General features: G+C 46.0%; 1 protein-coding gene across 1 annotated transcript in view; it reads left to right on the top strand.

Annotated features, from left to right (window-relative positions):
• SPOCK1 (SPARC (osteonectin), cwcv and kazal like domains proteoglycan 1) overlaps positions 1 to 16419 on the top strand; it is a 583379-nt gene that overhangs the window by 391698 nt on the left and 175262 nt on the right. The window contains exon 5 of the mRNA XM_070374382.1: positions 15781 to 15907. Coding sequence (XP_070230483.1) covers positions 15781 to 15907 — 127 coding nt within the window. The remainder of the gene's footprint in view (positions 1 to 15780; positions 15908 to 16419) is intronic.

Here is a 16419-nt window from a genome sequence, read left to right as displayed (position 1 = left end):
ATTCTTAAAGCCAGATTGTGTGCTATGTGAGAAGAGCTGGAAGACTAGGTGTGAGTGTGTGTGTGTGTGTGTGTGTTTGCTTCCCTCATTGGAGCTTGTAGCCTAGAGGAGTAGGAACACAGATGCATATAGTCTAGGCTAGCAGGTCAGAATCCTATAAACTAAAGTTAAAATTTCAAGAAGGGAGCAGCCACGCACAGCTGCAGTTGGGACTGGGCCAGGGGTAGAAGGCAGGGAAGGGGCAGCACGCCAGTGCTATTTACCATTTTCCTAGGAGTTTAAGAGTGAGTGGAGACTCTGGCTCAGACACTTTGTGACTTGCTCAATCCTATACAGCCTTTATGTGGCAGAGATGGGGGACCAGGGCAAGGCTGCTCAAAGCTCATCTTCTGTATAAGGGCTTCTTAGACTTCCAGATACTTCCCTACATGCAATCTGCATTTTCTCATCAGAGGATGACTTTAAAATGATGCTGGAACATAGTAGGTGTTCAATGAAAGTTAGTTTCTCATATGAGACTCCAGATGCTCAAGGAACCAGAAGGTGGGGTGACGATTCTTGCCAGGCTCATGTGAGTTCACATCTGCCAAGGTCTTTCTGTTTGTCGTGTGGGGGTTGTGTCAGTTGTCATGGTTAGTGAGTACCCTACCAGCAGAGTATGTCCCCTACCCCCACTCCACCCTGATCATGCTCATCCCACTTACTCATAATATCTAGTTCCCTCTGGAGTGTGACTCCAGGTCTTCACACCCTGCAGGTATTCACAACATACTTCATGGATGAATGAATCAGTTGAGTCATGAAAGGAGCTGGAGGTGCAGGGCCAAGCTGATGGACTTACTTAGAAGCTCTGATGGGTCAGCCAACTTGCACAATGATGCTGCAGGTGAGGGTTAGGGCTCTTATCATGAGGTCAACAGCATATTGTATTCCCTCTATTTTCTGCATAGCACCTACCACATTCCTAGACACCCAGAAAATACTAAGAAGTGCCTGTGAAACCCCATGGGGAACCTGGAGGTAACCTGTATGTCACCGTGGTGTGGAAGTGGCCCTATTCTTGGTGGGGGGCGGGGCATCATACCCTGATTCTTTTCCCTGCCCTGACTTGGTGGCTGGCAGCTTCCTTACAGCCCACCTCTCTCTGTGCTCTGTGACTAGATATATCTGAAGGTCAACCATCCTTTGGGGCCAGAGACTTGGCCTTGTTGATGGTCAGGTATCATCCATCTCATCCACCCCTTGGGTCCCTCAGAGCTGGAGGTCTGTGTTTGCTGAGGACTACAGAATGGCCTTTGGATCTACCTTCAGGAAGAAAACAGGAGAAGGGCACCACTGGGGATGCACTCTGCCAGCCACCACAGGCCAAGACTGAATAGCTTTCTGTGACTCCATTGTGGTTCTTGGTGACTGGCCTAAATTCACTGTCTTGCTTCATCCAGGAGGCTTGCAGGCTCCAGAATCTCCTGTCTCTGAGGTCTGCCTCTCCTCCTTGGCCCTTGCGACTGGCCCTTCCTGTCCTTGAGAGTAAGCTAGGGAGAAATACTCCAGCCCAAGGTGCCTGCTCAGCCAATAAGAAACTTGGGAAAACAGCAGGTAGCAGTCTTGAGGGTCCATCCTCTGTCCTGGGGAGAAGCCTGGTGCCAGGAGGCTTGGTCCACCTGGTGCCAGGGAGGGGGCCTGGACCACAGCTGCTGCTGTCTGCCCCCTGTGTGACCTCACAGAGTACTTGCCAACTGACTGGCACATACTGGGGTGACACTTGATTTCCTGCTCATCTACTTGCTTTCTAACTTCAGCAATTTTTCCATGTGCCTTTTTTTTTTTTTTTTTAACTTCATGTTATGGGGTGAAATTGGCTTGCTGCTCTTAATGGCTCTGCTGATTACCTGTGGACCTTTGGTGGTGAATCTAAGCACTTTACTCTGCAAATCTTGGTAGCTGTCTTCAGAACACAGGGTTGGGATAATGGACCAATGCTTCCTTCAGGGTGCAAATTGGTACAACATTTCCAGTGGGTATTTTGACCTCATTGGCCCCTTGGTTCCATTTTGGACACCCTATCTCATGGAAGCAAATACAGATACATGTATATATTCAAGGATGTTCAGTGTACTTGACTACAATATTAAAAAAAAAGAAACAGCCTCCTTATTATCCATCACATATAAGAATGCTTACAGAAATCAGAGCATGCCTTTTGTAGAATCCCCTTCCTTCAAATGACGTCTGCTTAAACTCTTGTGGTACTGGGAGCCTCCATCCCCAAACTTCTGAGATGGAACCTCTGTCCTTGGACAGTTCTCACTCTGTGAGATGTCTTCCTTGTATTGAGTCAGATATTTTCTGTTAGTAACCTTTATACATTGGTCCAGGTTCTACTCTGGAATAGCATTTGGACACAGGGTTACTGCTCTCTGTGCCAATACATCCTTGAGCATCTTTTCTGTATGTGGGAGGAGCTGGGGACCTCAGTGAGCATAGTCCAAAGTGGCCAGTGCTAAAGGCCTGTGGGGCATGAACAACGGACTGGGAACAATGGCCATGGGACAGACGTGCTTGGGGGAAGGGAAGGGCTGTTTGAGACTTCTTCCAGGAGGGGTGGCAGTGGAGCTGGTCCTTGGGAAAAGGTGAGAGGAACCTGGAAGGAGAAGGTGTTGAGAAAGCACAAGACCAAGAGAACTAGGCTTCATCCTTGGCCTCCCCACCCAGAAAATCCCCTACCAGCTGGGCTGCTGCAGAGGTGAGGAGTTTGTCAGTGGCTCCAACCTTGGCTTGGAGAAAGCTTTCAGATCAAGTGAAAGTTACAATGTAGATGTGACTGTGCTTGCGTTCTGCAATACTGGTGGTGAGTGGTGTCGTGTTGATAGTTTGCAGATATTGGTGTTCAGCCGAATCTCCTTGGATCCATGTCTCTATCAGCTTCCAGCCTGTCTCATTCCAGGCTCTCAGTCATGTCTGACTCTTTGCAACCCCATGAACTGTAGCACATTAGGCTTCCCTGTCCTTCACTGTCTCCCGGAGTTTGCTCAGACTCATGTCCATTGAGTTGGTGATGCCATCCAACCATCTCATCCTCTGTCATCCCCTTCTCCTCCTGCCCTCAGTCTTTCCCAGCATCAGGGTCTTTTCCAATGAGTCAGCTCTTCGCATCAGGTAGCCAAAGTATTGGAACTTCAGCTTCAGCTCTGGGCCTGACCTAAAGAGGCAATGTCCCTAATGCCATCTACCCTCCTCTGTTTAATTTTGCTGACTTATTCTTCCTATTAGGTCATATGTAGCCCTCCCAGAATGGGCTTTGTTGCTGGTGACTAGAAAACAAATGTGGCTATTTCTTCCCTCGTGCACATGTCCCATAATAATGAATCACCTCCCAGGAATGTAAGAATATATTTTCGAAGATGACATCACAGAGCCAGTGACAGAATTGCATGTACCTGCACTCAGCCTCGTGTGCACACCTGAGCTCACATACACTTAGCTGGAAGCTGTAGCAAAACCCGCAGTACTTCTGTTCCCTCCTGCAGAGAGGGAGGATCAGGAATGCTCAGGGAGAGAGGCAGTGGAAATTCTCAGCCCTAGGCTTCTTGCTTAATATTTGATTTTTTTTTTTCCCAATTAGTGTGTCCGTTGCTAAAAGATTTCCTCTAAGGTCTCAGGTCTAGAAAGGGACCTTGCTTTCTTGGACCAGCAAACAAAGACGATCAGCAAACAAGAAGTCAAATGGGGATGCCAAAGGTCTTTGGGTAATAGTGACAGTTTCTCTTCTGCTCCCTTTTAGGGAGAAGTGGATTTTTAAAACAGTACACTGCTATCCATTATCCTAAGGGAATAAAGGAAGCTTAACTGTTCACTTATATTTCCCTAATAGCTGCTATTACACTGCTGGCTTAGCACTTTTCATTAACAAAGCAGAATTTTAGTTGTGGCCTGTAAATGTCTCTGTGTGTGTGTGTGTGGTGTGTGCATGCGTGCGTGCACATGTGCACCCACCCACACAGACTGGTTTTGCATGCAGGCCCCAGCGGCCCCAGAGCTCTTCCACAAGCTGAACTCTGAGTTAAAACCCCTGCCTCCCAGCCCCTGGTGCCACTGGCCATGTTGTGTCGTTGCCTTAATGGAAGGTGACTGCAGACAGTCTCTGAGCACTTAGTGGAATTTACATAATCACATCCGCCCGCTAATCCTCCTGATCTGGTCAGGAGACACTTGAGGGCATTGTGAGTTTAGGTTTGATGAGGATCCCTGGACATATCTGTTTGGTTTCAAGTATAAGGAAACCTTGATTCAAGTAATGTGCAGAATGGGAGAACACCAGAGATCTGGGTTTATAATCTGGCAACTTCCTTTCCTTTTGGCCTTTAGCCATTGGCCCACAAACTGCTTCTGACACTCTTAAATGTAGAATGGCCTGAGGGTGGTGATGGGGGTCCTGAAATAAATAGTGAATGTCTTGCTGTTAGAAATTTTCTTGAGCAAGTCAGCAGTCTGTGAGACTCTTTGGGCTTCCCTGGTGGCTCAGTGGTAAAGAATCCGCCTGCCAAGCAGAAGATGAGGTTTCAGTCCCTGGAGAAGGGAATGGCAATCCACTCCAGTATTCTTTCCTGGAGAAGTCCATGGGCAGAGACTCTTTACTGTCTCAAGATGTGAGTAAGAATAAAAACAGTTAAGGTAACACCTATCCCAAATAAATTCAGTCATTCAGAATAATTAAATATCATTACGTTTACAAAGAATTGTTACAAGTAATATGTGTTTTAGGAAGTACATTTAACACAATGCTAGTATGATCTTTGAATTCTTTACCCAATTACTGGCACATAGTAGGTATATTGGGTTTCCCTGGTAGGTTGGACGGTAAAGAATCCGCCTGCAATGCAGGAGACCTGGGTTTGATCCCTGGGTTGGGAAGATCCCCTGGAGGAGGGCGTGGCAACCCACTCCAGTATTCTTGCCTGGATACTTGCTATGGATAGAGGAGCCGGGCGGGCTATAGTCCATGGGGTCACAAAGATTTGGACACAACTGAGTGACTAAGCACAGCGCAGTGCAGTACGTTTGTTATGAATGTTTAGTAAATAGACTGTCTCCAGGATCCTAACCACCTTTGGAAGAATTATACCTTCAGCTTTGATAGCTTTGCTTAAATAGGCCCTGAAAATACAGTAATGAAGAAACATAGTTCAATAGATCTGACCTGTTGGTCTTCACCAGAATCTTTTGAGTATTCCCCGATGCTTTTATGCAGATGAACTTCCTTTATTCAGCCCTCCTTCCTGCACCTGAAAGATCTTCTATTTCAATCACCTTGACTTTTTCAAACATTACTGGAGAGAGGCACGGCTGGCAGTGAAGGGTAGGCTTGACAACATGCATTTCTTTTAAATTTCTGAAAATACCTTCCATGTTTAGATTTTGAACAGATTAAACCAGCAATACCTGGTATAGAGTCAGATACTAGATATATGGAGTGACAAAGCTGAAGTTCCCTTTCTCACACCCTCACTCCTACCTGGCAGAGGGTGTGTTCCCTGGTATGTGCCCTCTTAATGCATTTCCAGCTCTTTTCTACATGCACATACAATGTTTTTGGAAACTCTCCTCTGGCTATTGAATCTTGTCATCTTTGAAGGTTAGATGCTTTTCCAGCTGCCTGGGCCATTACACAGCTCAGGTGAAAGGCAGGTCACGGAGGCTCAAGTTGAAATGAATTGCAGGCCAGAGGTTGACATTCACACACACACAGAAGTTCCTACTTTTGGAATTGCATCCATACCAGCCACATGTCTTTTTGGTGGCCCTGATTCTGCTCTAAAAACTAAAAATACATACTTTTCCTATGGGTTTGAAGTAGTAAGCTGATGTGGTGGTGGCTTGGGAGTATGCCGGGGCATTGAGGGCTTTCTGTTGATTCTGGCACCTGCTTGTCTCTTCTGATGCATTTGAGCCTTGACCTGGGAGATATCACATGCTCAGCCTCCTTACTTGGGCCAAGCCAGATGGAATGAAGCCACACAGGGTGCTGGCTTACTGTGAGTGATGTGCAGGCCTGAATCAGTGAATTAGTAGGTGCTTCTCCCTGATGACCAGGGTCCACCTTGTGGTCTTGGTCCTTCCCATCCAGTAGGTCTTCTTTGCTCACAAACTCTCCCTGGCTCACTCCTCACACTTCTTCCCATTTCTACCATCACTTTTCTCCTCCTTGGAGCTGCTGGCAGGTGTGAATGTGACAGTTCATGTAAAGGGCCTGGAACATTGTAAGAGCTCAGAACATGTTACTTACTCTTGTTGGTAGTAATAATAGTACCAGCAGAATAATAAGGCCTCAATAAATGTTTAGCTGCTATGCTCATTATTATATATTTGCCCTTTAAAATTTTAAGCTTCTGTAAACAGCTTGTGTTTGCACCATGTGAGGGCCTGGTGGTGCTTACAACACTCCAAGGTGCTCAAAAGTTACTCCACAGAGACTGGGCATTTTTTTCCACAGTTCTCTAATAGGCATCTGTTTATTAGGAAACCTGAACTCTCTCTGGACAGGATCTTATATCTGGGACCTTCTTCATTTGGGAAAGAGACTCCTGAGCCCACAGATACCAGGGTGTAGCTTGTCTCACGTGGGAGTCTGTCTCTCTCACAAAGCAGCTTTTGAAATGACACAAGCCATTATACTCCTCCTGTGTCATTTTATGACTTAGTATAATGACTCAAATAACTCTAACAATGGAGGAATTATAGCTTCATTTTACAGGACAGATTATTTCAATGGTTAACATATTTTCCCTTTTAATTAGCATTCATTATTTTGTCTCTGGTTCAACATAGTCACCGTATCAACTGTCTGAGTATCTTCCATCCTTGTTTCAGAAGCAATTAGTTCTGATTTTGCAAACAAATTCAATCTTCATTTTCAATGGGCAGTTTGATATTAACATGATAATAAGATGCAGTGATCCTGGCTGCCAGCAAACAGACACTGTGATTACTGGAAAGGGTTGGCTCCTGGGTGGGTTCTCTAGGCCTCTGAGCTGACAGGTCTGCCATAGAGATTTGATGAGAGAACAAAGACAGGTCAGAGAAGAAGGGACTGGGACTGGTTAAACAGACCTCTGCTTTTTTGCTTCTATAAAATGGGTTAATGATAGCATCTACCACCAGGGGGTCATTGTGGGTGAGGAGTCAGGGAAGTGTGATCAGCATTTAGAGGGATGTCTAGCAGTCATGTAAAATAGCTGGAGTGTTGCTGCTACTATTTGTGATCTAGAATTTGCTTTCCTCTTTTACCAGCTGTTCATATGCAGAGTAAAACATTTCTATCAAAAGTTATGCAAACATGTTTAGAATGCACAGTGTATTGAATAAAATGTAGTGGTCTTATCTTCTTCAATAACTGAAAAAAGTCAGCAATTCTACAGACAGTCTTAGCGGCCCCCAGCCCTGCTGCATTGTGCAAGTATTTTTGATACACAATGTTGAATTTCATCCTCTGGGATTGATATCAGGAAGTTTATACTGGCATATATATTTATTGCTGGAAAAATTACTGTGGAAGTCTTTGTTCTGATACTGCTTTACTTACTGTGGGCCCTGATTATGACCCTATTCTGCCCATGGTCAAATGAAATACTGAGTTACAACTCATGTCATCAAAGATTCCCTTGCTTATCACATGGGGAAGTGGCAGGGTTTGGGATCTGCCTCAAGTGGCTAGGGTGGGGATCTCAGAGTAAGGAGTGGCTGGGTCCAGTGGGAGGCAAAAACAGGAAATGCTGAAAAGTGGACTTGAAGGTTAAGGTCAACCAGGTCAACTGGTCAACCAGTTATCAGGAACTAGGACAGGGAAGAGCTGTCATGATCTGGTCTATCTTACTTGTAGTTATTGTCATCTTATAAGAATGTAGTCGTCATCCACTCTGCTGCCAGTGGTGAGTTGCTCTTGTAAATAAAATGAATATTAATAAATGTATTTGCATAGTATACCTTATGGAAATCCTCTGAGTGGTGTTCCAAAAAGTAGTTTTAGAACAAATGTCAACACGCGATTCTGTGCTGTGCTGTTAACTTGCTAGGAGGTCCAAGTATCACAGTATTTGAACACCACCCACCAGTGTTTGCTGGCAATTTCTAGTATTTGGATTTTCACTTTAAGCTACATTTCTTTATAAATACTACTAAACTTACTGTATCCTATTTGATTTAAAAAAACACTTAAATATAGTATTGAGAAGAATATAGAAAAAATTATTTCAGTAACAGTTAAGATTTCTTGAGAATTCTCATTTTTCATTCTCAAATTGGAAAATTATTATCAGTTGGGAATTTGGAACCTGTGCCTTGGAGGTCCTCTCCTAGCTTTGGAGGCAACCTACTTTCAAAAGATGGGGAGTCCCTTAGCCCTCATATATACAGGAGAGCCCTCTACCCACTTCCCTGCTGTCTTTAGACATTTTTGCTAATTGTTTTTCAAGTCTGAATTAGAATTTCTCAGTCTATTGAATTCTTGCTGCTTAAACCACATGCTATTTTTGTCTTCCAGTTAGTGCTAATAATTTCCAGAAATAAAAGGAGAAAATTCTGAAGGTCCAAATTAATAAATTCATGTATTTCACTGAGCACACCCATGTCCCAAGGGTCAACCATGTTTCCAAGCCCCAGGATCACAAATATGATTAAGGCCCAGTCACTCTCCTTGAGGAACATGCAATTTGTTGTGGAAGATAGACACACAGTGAACTGCTTTGTGCTGTGGTGACCGTCACAGTTGGATATGAACGTGATTAACGCTGGGCTTCCCTGGTGGCTCAGTGGTGAAGAATCTGCCTGCAATGCAGGAGACATGGGTTCAATCCCTGGGTCGGGAAGACCCCCTGGAGAAGGGCATGGCTACCCACTTGAGTGTTCTTGCCTGGAGAATCTCGTGGATAGAGTTGCTTGGCGGACCACAGTCCATAGGGTTGCAAGGAGTCAGACACAACTGAAGCTACTGAGCATGCTCAGATGCACGCACATGATTAATTCTTCTTCGGGTAGGGCTCCCAGAGGGCAAAGAAACTGCATGGGAAGCAGTCAATTTGAAGCTTGGACAAGGGGCAGACATTTGCTATATAGGTAGAAAGCATTTATTTACCAAGTCATACAGATTCAAGTTAGCATGACATATGTAAGGGGCTGATGTGGCTGGCTGGGGATAGAATCAGTAGGACTTGAGTGATGGGGAGAAGTGTTGAGCACGGGGAGGGGAATGTCCAGGATGGGCACCAAGGCTTTTAGCCTGGGTGTACCCCAGGTCCTGTCTGAATCATAATGGCATCTTAACATTGATCCAGCCTAATAAAGATGCTTGCTTACAGACAAGTTGGGGACCACAAGTGATCACAGGACCATGCTGGACTGGGAGTGCAGCCTGCCTGCCTGTGGGAAGGGCCCTGGGTGGCTTCCTGGGGGAGGGGAGTTTTGAACTAGGCCTTGAAGAAAGCCTTATGAGGCAGGCAGGAGTGAAGGGGAGAAACGTGGGTGGGGATGAACGTGTTTCAGATCTGGGAAAAATCCACACGATGGCGCAGAGTTCTTTGGTGGGCTCTGGGAAGTAGCAAAGAGTGGCTGGAGCAAAAATATTTGGTGTTGGCGGTCAGCGTATATGTACACATGTGTGCATGCATACATGCGTGTGTGTGTGTCCATGCCTGCATGCAAGACTGTGTGTGCATGGGGTGTGTGTGTGTGTATGCATGTATGGGGGGTGTCTGCATGGTGTATGTGTGTATGTACATGCATAGGTATGTGTGTATATGCATGGATGTGTGTGGTGGAGGGTTGGGGAGGAAAGTGGACAGATAGTGGCCCGGTGAAGATAGGCTCGGTCAGTTTAACACCAAAACTAGAAGTTCAGACAGGCCCCAGGGGGTGAGAAGATGGAGGGTTTAAGCATGGAATCGCATCATCAGATTTGTCCTTAAGAATCATCTTACTGCTTCAAAAGCATACATACATGCTGGGAATTTGGTAAACTTAAAAAAAAAGATTCAGTTCAGTTCAGTTCAGTAGCTCAGTCGTGTCTGACTCTTTGCAACCCCATGAATTGCAGCACGCCAGGCCTCCCTGTCCATCACCAGCTCCCGGAGTTCACTCAGACTCACGTCCATCGAGTCAGTGATGCCATCCAGCCATCTCATCCTCTGTCGTCCCCTTCTTCTCCTGCCCCCAATCCCTCCCAGCATCGGAGTCTTTTCCAATGAGTTAACGCTTTGCATGAGGTGGTCAAAGTACTGGAGTTTCAGCCTTAGCATCATTCCTTCCAAAAAACACCCAGGGCTGATCTCCTTCACAATGTACTGGTTGGATCTCCTTGCAGTCCAAGGGACTCTCAAGAGTCTTCTCCAACACCACAGTTCAAAAGCATCGATTCTTCGGCGCTCAGCCTTCTTCACAGTCCAACTCTCACATCCATACATGACTACGGGAAAAACCATAGCCTTGACTAGACAGACCATTGTTGGCAAAGTAATGTCTCTGCTTTTCAATATGCTATCTAGTTTGGTCATAACTTTTCTTCCAAGGAGTAAGCGTCTTTTAATTTCATGGCTGCAGTCACCATCTGCAGTGATTCTGGAGCCCCCAAAAATAAAGTCTGACACTGTTTCCACTGTTTCCCCATCTATTTCCCATGAAGTGATGGGACCAGATGCCATGATCTTTGTTTTCTGAATGTTGAGCTTTAAGCCAACTTTTTCCACTCTCCTCTTTCACTTTCATCAAGAGGCTTTTTAGTTCCTCTTCACTTTCTGCCATAAGAGTGGTGTCATCTGCATATCTGAGGTTATTGATATTTCTCCCGGAAATCTTGATTCCAGCTTGTGCTTCTTCCAGTCCAGCATTTCTCATAATGTACTCTGCATAAAAGTTAAATAAACAGGGTGACAATATATAGCCTTGACGTACTCCTTTTCCTATTTGGAACCAGTCTGTTGTTCCATGTCCAGTTCTAACTGTTGCTTCCTGACCTGCATATAGGTTTCTCAAGAGGCAGATCAGGTGGTCTGGTATTCCCATCTCTTTCAGAATTTTCCACAGTTTATTGTGATCCACACAGTCAAAGGCTTTGGCATAGTCAATAAAGCAGAAATAGATGTTTTTCTGGAACTCTCTTGCTTTTTCCATGATCCAGCAGATGTTGGCAATTTGATCTCTGGTTCCTCTGCCTTTTCTAAAACCAGCTTGAACATCTGAAGTTCACGGTTCACATGTTGCTGAAGTCTGGCTTAGAGAATTTTGAGCATTACTTTACTAGCGTGTCAGATGAGTGCAATTGTGCGGTAGTTTGAGCATTCTTTGGCATTGCCTTTCTTTGGGTTTGGAATGAAAACTGACCTTGTCCAGTCCTGTGCCCACTGCTGAGTTTTCCAAATTTGCTGGCATATTGAATGCAGCACTTTCACAGCATCATCTTTCAGGATTTGAAATAACTCCACTGGAATTCCATCACCTCCACTAGCTTTGTTCATAGTGATGCTTTCTAAGGCCCACTTGACTTCACATTCCAGGATGTCTGGCTCTAGGTCAGTGATCACACCATCGTGATTATCTTGGTCGTGAAGATCTTTTCTGTACAGTTCTTCTGTGTATTCTTGCCACCTCTTCTTAATATCTTCTGCTTCTGTTAGGTCCATACCATTTCTGTCCTTTATCGAGCCCATCTTTGCATGAAATGTTCCCTTGGTATCTCTAATTTTCTTGAAGAGATAAGGATAAGCAATTGACCGAAAGAGAGGAAGCAATGCTGGTGATCTCCTGATTGTCTTCCCTTTTCAGCTTAGATTTTCTGTGTGGAGCCGAGAATAGGGTGGGAGGCGTGGCTGCCCCTGGCACCAGCCAGACTGGGGTGGAGGTAGGGTTTTGAGGCCAAAGGGAGGGCTGGCAGGACCTGCCTCCCAGACTAAATTGCTTGTGTCGCCCCAGTTGATTAATGTCTGTGACACCGGGAATAGCAGTGCCATCAAGACACCTTCATCGGATTTCACTCTTCATTGACTCAAGAAGTGAAATATCTGAGAGCCTGAAAGCTTAGTCCCTTGCCTCACCTGGGTTGGTTATTTTTTATGGTTTGCACTGAATTGCAGGGATTGAAATATATACCCAATAACCAGGGAAGTTATGCTTCCTTGGGCTCACATCTACTTGTACATTTGTGTAATTTGGCCTCTGGACAGAGAGTACTGATTTGGGTGCCATTTTCTCACGAGTCCTAGTGGAATAAGAAATACTTGAGTTTGTCTGAATGTAACAGGTATGCTTGTCTCATTAGAATTGGGAAAACTCAGCATGCTTTGGCCTTTGTACCTTTAGTCCCCAGGGCATCCCAGGGTCAGAGGTGGTTCCTCCTGGGCATGATCCATGACCACCTGGCATGGGGTATGAGCGAGAGCTTCCTCCTCCACAGGTGTAGAGTCAGGGACAGTGTTTCAGAAGGGCTTTATTGATAAGACTGAGCCTTGATAGTGAAAATGTAGATGCCAAAGTAGGGAATTAAAATGTTCCCAGAGAAATGCAGTCAATTTCAGGGTAACTTCAACTTGACAAATGTATATGAAGTAACTTGGCTGTATTTCTTTGTGACAGTGGGCACTTCACTTCTGCTATTCACTTGTGTGTCCAATTCCTCATTTATAAACTAAAGTCCTTAGACTAGATTCATTTTAAGGGGTTTTCAGGCTCAGTCTGTGATTTTGTGATTAACTGCTAGTAACCAGTGCAGTGGTCAGCACTCAGGGATCCACCCACTCACCCAACAAGGCTATATTGAGCATCCTTGATGCCCCAGACCACTAGGAAGCCCTAGAAAGCCTCATCTCTTTGTCTCCCCTTAATGTATTTAATGGTGAAGTTCAGGTCCAGAGACAGGGATGACGCATCTTTACTGGCTGGTGATTAATTGGTAGTTCTATCTTTTCCTTAATGCCAGTGACTCAGCATTCACTTCTCCCTGGCCTGCCTTTGGCTAAGCTCCTGCCATCTGCCTTCCTCTGGGGCATCATCATACATGGTAGTCTGCTCCAGCAAAGCTGCCCACTTTCTAGACTTTATTACCACTCTCTGGGAACTCAAAACAAGAATTACTTTGGCTATGGGCGCACACGCTGGGGACTGACCCAGGAGAGAGGCTGCCAGACACAGAACTGCTGCCTGTATTTGCTGATTCATTATCAGCGTCAGACAATCTGCTGTGAGAATGATGATAAATGTGTGGTGTTCTTCTGAAGGAATCACCCACTCCGAGATTAAAGCCCGTGCCGGCAGCCTGCTTGTCTGCTGCCTGGAGTCTCATCCCCTCCCATCCCTTTTTCTGTAGTGCAGAATACATCTTGAAAGAAGAAAGTGTGTTTGGTTAAAGATAATAGGAGACCCATATCCATGTGATTTAGAAATGTGAACAGTAGATGTTTTTATTCCAGACAGAGAGGCAGGGACAAGGTGAGTAACTGCTGAGGAAGCAGGGAGGCATTGGAGAGAGGAGCCCTAGTGGTGAACGTGTAGGTGCCCCCAGCGAATCATTCAGGTGAGTCATCTAAGTGTGTCTGAGGAGGGTTGAAGGAAAGCCATCCCGACACTCTGTGGCTGTGTGATTGTCACCATTACCTAGCCACCAATCCTTTCCGGTGGGCAAACCCTTCCCCAGCTTGGTTTTAGTTGTCCCTGTGAGTAAAATGAGTCATCTGGACCAGCCATCCCAAGTGCCCTCATAGGACTTCCTTTCCGAGTTCATTGTTCAGATGGGCTCAGTCTATGACCCTGTCTGGCCTGGGGTCCCCAGTTTCTCTAAGGTGTTGTGCACAGGGTGTGTGGTCACCCTCCTGATGTCAACCGCCAAGGTATTGGGTTGGCCAGAAAGTTCATTTGGGTTTCCCATAAGCGAGCAAACTTTTGGGCCAACCCAGTAATTCCCCAAACGGACCTCCTTCCTCTTACTGCCTCCCACAAATCGCTGGGACAGGATTGAGGTAGGATAAGAACCAAGTTGGTGGATGCCATTTGTGTCTCACTGTTGTTCATTTGGAAGAGGGTAGGTCACATCAGATGCCACACCTGAATTCCCGAGGTGCTGAAGATCCCTTCTACACTTGGCAGAAAAGATTTACTCCTTGTGGCCCGTGAGTTCTGGGGAGTTCAGCACCAACTCCAAACCTAGGGCCTTAGACTTAAGTCACATATTTATGGCAATGGTGCTTTCATTCCCTACAGCTCCATCTGATAGGGCATATAATAATGATAATGGGCTTCCCTGGTGACTCAGTGGTAAAGAATTCACTTTGCCAATGCAAGGGATGTGGGTTCAATCCTTGGATCAAGACGATCTCCTTGAGAAGGAAATGGGAACCCACTCCAGTATTCTTGCCTGGGAAATCCCGTGGACAGAGGAGCCTGGCTGGCTACAGCCCACAGGGTCACAAAGAGTAAGACACGATATAATGACGAAACAATAATAATGGTAATGACATTTTGATTGCTCCCTTTTTTCCAGGCGTTGTACTGAGTCATTTACATACATGAGCCATTTTAATCCTCATACTATCTGCTTGAAAGAGATACTATTCCTTGTCCCCCGACCCCCCACCACTTTAAAGATAAGGAAACTGAAACTTACAGGGTGAAATATCCTGCTGTGATGGCACGGTAAGTGGCAGAGCTGAGGTTTGGACTTGTATTTTCTGGCTCTGGAGCCCAACTAAGCCCCTCAGAGGATGGCCCAGGCAAAGTGTGTCAAGGGCACAGTACCCACCTGGCTTGCCTGTCCGCCACCCAGCCCTGGCCCCTTGGCCAGGGATGTGGCTCCCAACGGTCTGCTGGAAAAGCAGCTCCTCTAAGAGAGGAAGGGTGGCCGTAACTGCAGGCCTTGATTTTGGTGGTTTATGATATGAGGACAGGGCTCTTTCCGTGGACATAAGCCATCCTAATAGCGCCATTTATCATTATGACAAAGGTTAGGCTAGGGAGATGCAGGAGCTGGAATGAAAGAGTAGAATTCTGATGATTTTAGCAGCTGAAAGTGACATCACCTCAGAGCCGCTGTCGCATGGCAAATTGAAAGCTGGACTGAAATTGCTTTAAAACATATCCAGAGATGCTTTTCCACAGCTGTGATAAAGCCGTTTGGTTGTGTTTGCTTCTATCTAGACTACTCTCTGAGTCGTCTGTGCGTCCTCCTCCTTGAGGATGCTCATCAGCCCTGGAGGCATCTGAGGCTCTGGGTGCTGAGTGGGGACACCTGTGATCTGCCACCCTCCTCAGGGGGCTGGAGGAACTGACAGAGTCAGTTTCTCATTGTCTTTCTAGTGTGTTGTCAATGTCTCTTCAGCACAGGGAGCTCAGTGCTCTGTGTTGGCTTGGGCGGGTGGGATGGGGGGTGAGAAGGTGGGAGGGAGGTTCAAGAGGGAGCCATATATGTAGACCTATAGTTGATTCACTGTACTATATGGCAGAAACTGGCACAACCTTGTAAAGCAATTATATTCCAATTAAAAAAAGTAAGTCATGTGTTTACTACATTTTTAGTGGCCACATTGCTTTCTCCTGTCCATCTGGTGGGTGAACCTAGGTTTTTGGAACTGTCCCCTGCCTGCTATCAGTGAGCTGGACTCCATGCGGATGCCAGCCAGGGGACTTGGGGATGCGCGGGACTGTTTGACCAGCCCTCTTTTACTTGGCCTTTATCCAGGTAACCTGGAGGAGAAAGACCCCTGGAAACTGGAGCGACAGTTACTTATGCCCTCTTTTTTTCATCCTCAGGCAAAAGAAGGGGACAGTGGTCCACAAGCACTGGGTCGGACCTTCGAATCTGGTCAAGTGCAAGCCCTGCCCCGCGGCACAGTCAGCCATGGTCTGTGGCTCCGATGGCCACACCTATACATCCAAGGTCAGTTTTCTTCATTGTCTTTTTTTTTCTTGTCATCAAGAAGTACTCTGTGTCTGCTTGTTCTGACAAGGCTCTCTGGGCAGAAACAGGACCCTGTGAATCTTGGTGGACTTGAGGTCTTGCCTTTGATAAGCTGCCACAGGAATAGACTCTTTGACCGAAGAGATGAGATAAAATCATTATGATCCATGTAACTGGAGTGATCAAGGGCTAAGGGGAAGAAGGGTGATTCCAAGAGTGGCCTGTGGTCCTGAAGTGATTCTAGACCAGCTTCCTGGAGTCGATGAGGGAGCAAACTGTTCCAAAGATGTGAGTCATTCAACCTAGCTGATGGGTAGCCAAGATATGAGGGGACCCATGAAGGGGGCACCACGTCTTAGGGACGGCGAGGTGAAAGGAAGGTGAGTGATGTCAGCACATGTTCAAGCAGCATTTGTTGTGTATCTAGAATGTGTCCAGTGTGACACCAGACCCGGGGCTAGAGGGTCTGCCGTTCCTTTCTCTGGGGACTT

The sequence above is a fragment of the Bos mutus genome, chromosome 7, assembly GCF_027580195.1.
Source record: "Bos mutus isolate GX-2022 chromosome 7, NWIPB_WYAK_1.1, whole genome shotgun sequence".
Classification (NCBI taxonomy): Eukaryota; Metazoa; Chordata; class Mammalia; order Artiodactyla; family Bovidae; genus Bos; species Bos mutus.
This window is presented reverse-complemented; position numbering and strand designations above follow the sequence as displayed.